The sequence below is a fragment of the Coptis chinensis genome, chromosome 2, assembly GCF_015680905.1.
Source record: "Coptis chinensis isolate HL-2020 chromosome 2, ASM1568090v1, whole genome shotgun sequence".
Classification (NCBI taxonomy): Eukaryota; Viridiplantae; Streptophyta; class Magnoliopsida; order Ranunculales; family Ranunculaceae; genus Coptis; species Coptis chinensis.
The window spans coordinates 24,408,223-24,412,797 of NC_141457.1; the positions used below are offsets into that span (position 1 = coordinate 24,408,223).

Sequence of the window (4,575 nt, forward strand, 5' to 3'; positions counted from 1 at the left end):
GAAGATCTAGAAGCAAACCGGGAGGCTGTTGATGAAGCCCCTGCCGAGGCCGCTGCCGTTTTCGCTGAAGATGCTGCTGATGTCTTCACTGAAGAGACCCCTGTTGGTGACTTAGGCGATACCACCTCGGATGCACGTTTAGCTTCTCCGTGAACTCGAACTTGCTTTGTTTGTGTTTGTATCTGGTTCTGTATGTTTTAGTTGTGGCGCCCTTGACGCTTTTGAACACTGTTAAATTCCCTCCTTATGTAAGGAGTTTTGCTTAGAATTGTAACTTTGTTGACCTTGTGGGCCTCCTACTGGAGGTGCCCTGTTTTCACATGTCATGTTTAACTCCAATGTTTGCCGTCTCTAACCTTGTGCATATTCGATTCTAACTCCCCCCCCCTGCTCTTTCCACGGCCGGTTTGGAGCGCTGGGCATTGCCTCGCCCGTGAGTTTGATTTGGACACAATGTCCGCAAAGGGCTCTCCCCCCGCTCTCTGGGACCGGCAGGCCGGCTTGGGCATTGCCTTGCCCCTAAGTTGATTCGGACCTCATGTCCGCGAAGGGATCTCCCCCCCGCTCTCTGTGACCGTCAGGCCGGCTGGGGCATTGCCTCACCTCTAAGTTTGATTTGGACATCACGTCCGCGAAGGTCTCTCCCCCTTCTCTGACGGCCGGCGGGCCGGCCGGGGCATTGCCTCGCCTGCGGAGTTTGATTTGGACACAATGTCCGCTGGGCGGGCTCTCCCCTCTCGACCCGGGAGGGGCCGGGCATTGCCTTGCCCCTAAGTTGATTCGGTCATTTGTTAACTTCTCAAAAGTGCCGTTGTATTATATATGTACAAACAGCCCACGCCCCCTTGTCCGGACCGGTCTTACATTCAGATATGAAATTTTTTCAACATTCTTATATTCCAAGGCCTCTCTATCTGTTTTCCATCCTCAGTCCGCAGTCGGTATGTTCCGGCTCCTCCAACACCCACCACTAAGTACGGCCCTTCCCAATTGGGTCCCAACTTTCCTTCGTTCGCCTTTTTAGTGCTTGCAGTGACTCGCCTGAGAACCCAATCGCCAGTCTGGAATCTGCGGGGCCGCAGTCGCTTGCCATACTGTCTCCGCAGGTGACGGTGATATTCCTCTAGCCTAATGCGTGCAGTGTCTCGTTTCTCCTCTGCTAAGTTCAGGCCGCGAGCCAATATGCCCCAGTTCATCCCACTGTCCACTGCCCTTGTGCGTGTGGTGGTTGCCATCATTTCTGAAGGGATCACGGCCTCGATACCATATGCCAATGAGAAAGGCATCTCCTTTGTAGTCGTCCGTGGTGTAGTGCGGTATGCCCATAGCACCCTACTTAGTTCATCAGCCCATGCCCCCTTGCGGTCTTCCAGCTTTCTTTTAAGGTTGTTCATGATCGCCTTGTTCAAGACTTCGGCCCGCCATTCCCTTTGGGTTGTATGGGGCTGAGAATCCCTGTTTCACATTATACGTCTGCAAGAAGTCCCTCACCTTTGACCCCGTGAACTGCGTTTCGTTGTCCGCGACGATGGTGTGTGGCAACCCAAATCTACAGATAATGTTTTCCCATAAAAATTTGATCACCTGCTCCTCCTTGACTTGCTGCAAGGCCACGACCTCCACCGACTTAGTGAAATAATCCGTCGCCGCCAGCATGAACCTTATCTTCCCCTTTGCCATTGGCAGGGGACCCACTATATCCATGGCCCACATGGCAAATGGCCATGGACTGGACACGTTATGCAATGGTTCCGCTGGTGCAAATATTAGCTGAGCAAACCGCTGACATTTCCCACATTTCTTGGCAAATTCCACCGCGTCTCTCTTCATTTGAGGCCAGAAGTACCCCTGCGTCAACAAACGGTGTGCCGTTGTTCTTCCCGCCGAATGGCTCCCACAGTCCCCGGCATGAAGCTCCGCCAGTACTTCTTGTGCTAAACTTGGTCCCAGGCATCTTAGTAGTGGTCCATCGAAGTTCTTTCGGTACATTTCTCCCTCTATCAGAATATACCTGCGCGCCGTTTGCTCCAATCTCCTTCTTTCCTTCTCATCCACCACCTCTCCTCCCTCCAAGAAATGTTTGATAGGGCTCATCCATCCCCTTTCCCCCTCCGCAGCTTGATATACTTCAACCTTTTTTTCAATGCTTGACCTCCCTAATTTCTTGATTCTTAAGGTTCTCTCCTCTGCTCCGGGCATTGCGGCCGCGACATAGGCAAGGGCGTCTGCATGCCGATTCTCCCCGCGGCCCAAATGTACAAATCTGATTTTTTCGAACTCGACCGCCTTGCGATGCACCACTTCCAAGTACTTCGCCATCCGAGCACACCTAGCAATGAACCCACCATTCACCTGACATACCACTAGGTTGGAATCTGAATAGACAGTTAACTCGCCGACTCCTAATTCCCTGGCCATTTCCAACCCTGCGATCACGGCTTCATACTCCGACTCATTATTAGTAGCCGTGAACCCGAGCCTCATGGACAACTCGATTCGGTCGTTGTCAGGGGTAACCAACACCACGCCTATTCCGTTGCTCGCATATTTTGACCCGTCCCGCAACACTCTCCATCCATTCCTTTTATCCTGGGATCCGTCCCCATCCGGCTCTCCTTCCCGCTCGGGCTCCATGAGCATCTCTTCCCCTGCTGGGGTCTTCGCAGGAAATCTGCTAGAAACTCCGCTACCGCTGAAACCTTTTTCTTTTCGGTTCTCACTTGATATTGTATTCCATAGGAACTCAACATTACCGCCCATTTGAGCATTCTTCCAGATTTCTCCGCCCTCAGAGCCTGCTTGAGGGGCAGGTTTGTCACCACCACCACTGAATATGCCTCAAAGTACGGTTTCAACTTCAGGCCACGAGAATATCGCTGCCAAGGCATACTTTTCCACTTTGTCAGATCGTGTTTCCGCATCCAAAGAAGTTGTTTTGCTTTTGAAGTACACCGGTCTTTCGACCTTGTCCACCACTCGAACGAGGACTGAGCTTACCGCATATTCGGACACTCCTAGATATAGGTATAACTTCTCCCCGGGTTCTGGTCGCGATAGCAAAGGCGCCCGCCCCCTGTGTACCTCTTCAATTCCCCGAAAAGCCTCTTCACAATTGGTCGCCCACACAAAAATCAAGGCCCTTCTCAACAACCTATATACAAATGGCCTGCATTTGTCAGACGACTTGGATATGAACCGATTTAAGGCCGCGACCCGTCCCGCCAGCCTCTGTACTTCCTTAACGTCCTGGGGTGACGGCATCTCTATTAGTGCTCGTATTTGCTCGGGATTAGCTTCTATTCCCCGGTGGGTCACAATATAACCCGTAAATTTCCGGTGGTGACCCCGGAATGTGCACTTCTCGATTCAAATTTTCAAATTATGTGCCCGCAATATGCCAAACGCCTTTTCAACCCTCTATATGCTCTTCTTCCGACATGCTTTTTCTACCATGTCGCCGATGTATACCTCAATACCCTTCCGCATTTTGCTTGCAAACATCTTCTCCCCGGCCGGAACGAACGGAGCCCCGCATTCTTCAAACCAAATGGCATCCTCGTAGCAATATGTTCCCCCACACTACAAACGATGTCTTCTCTTGATCCGCCCATACATTGCGACTTGGTTGTACCCCATCGAAGGCCCATAAAGAGAAAATTTTGAACCCTGCCGTCCTATCTACTAGCTCATCCACTCGCGGCATTGGATAACCGTCCTTGGGGCATTCGGAGTTGACGTCCGTAAAGTCTACACACATGCGGACCTTCCCATTCTTCTTTGGTACCGCGACTATGTTGGATAGCCAGTCTGAGAACTCAACTTCCCGAATTATGCCTGCTCTCTTTAACCTCGCGACCTCATCGCGGATCTCCTCCGCGTATCTCGGCCTAACATTGCACATCTTCTGTTTCATAGGCCTGGCGTCCTCCCTCATGTTAATCGGTGACAAGCAAACTCGGGGTCCAACCCTGTGATCTCTTCGATTGTCCAAGCAAAGACGTCCTTATTCTCTGAGAGGAACTGCACCAATTTATCTTTCCACTCTTTCGATAAATTCGACCCTATCGATGTAACTTTTTCTTCTTCCCCGGTTCCCATATTTACTGACTCGATCTCATCCAGCGTTTTTGTTTCCACCGGCGCCTCAGCCTCCTCTTCTGCGGAGGCACAATCAGAATTGCTATGCCGTCTTTTTTTTGGTTTCGAGGTCTCCCCTCGTCCCCCCGAATCATCCTTTTCACTGTTCCTTGATGGCTATTCCGCGCTGTCACTTGGTCTCCGCGGACTTCATGCATCCCCGTCGGGGTGGGAAATCTGATTACCTGGTAATAGGTGGATGGTACCGCTTTCATCTCATGGATCCATCGCCTGCCGAGGATGGCGTTGTACTGTGAGTTCGCGTCCACAACCTTGAACCGCGAGAACACCGTCACGGGTCCTGTTGTCACCGGCAATAGGAGTTCTCCCAGTGGTTCGGTCATACTCCCATTGAACCCGCAAAGTTTGTCCGGATGGCCTCGCTTGTTTCTCGCCTATCTTCATTTCTTCCATCGTTCCCACGAACAACAAATCCAC

General features: G+C 51.5%; 1 protein-coding gene across 1 annotated transcript; it reads right to left on the reverse strand.

The window, feature by feature from the left end:
- Window positions 1-866: 866 nt before the first annotated feature.
- On the reverse strand, window positions 867-3,934 carry LOC147515483 (uncharacterized). Its single transcript, XM_086592931.1, has 3 exons — window positions 3,588-3,934; window positions 1,585-2,827; window positions 867-1,445 (listed from the first exon to the last, which is right to left on the reverse strand). Exons 1-3 carry the CDS (start codon window positions 3,932-3,934, stop codon window positions 867-869), a joined length of 2,169 nt encoding a protein of 722 aa, XP_086449057.1.
- Window positions 3,935-4,575: the final 641 nt, after the last annotated feature.

Coding starts and splice junctions, on each gene's coding strand:
- LOC147515483 (XM_086592931.1), bottom strand. CDS start 3,934: ATGAGGGAGGACGCCAGGCCTATGAAACAGAAGATGTGCAATGTTAGG. Junction 2,828..3,587: donor GCGGATCAAGAGAAGACATC/GTTTGTAGTGTG, acceptor AGGCATATTCAG/TGGTGGTGGTGACAAACCTG. Junction 1,446..1,584: donor AGCAAGTCAAGGAGGAGCAG/GTGATCAAATTT, acceptor AGGGATTCTCAG/CCCCATACAACCCAAAGGGA.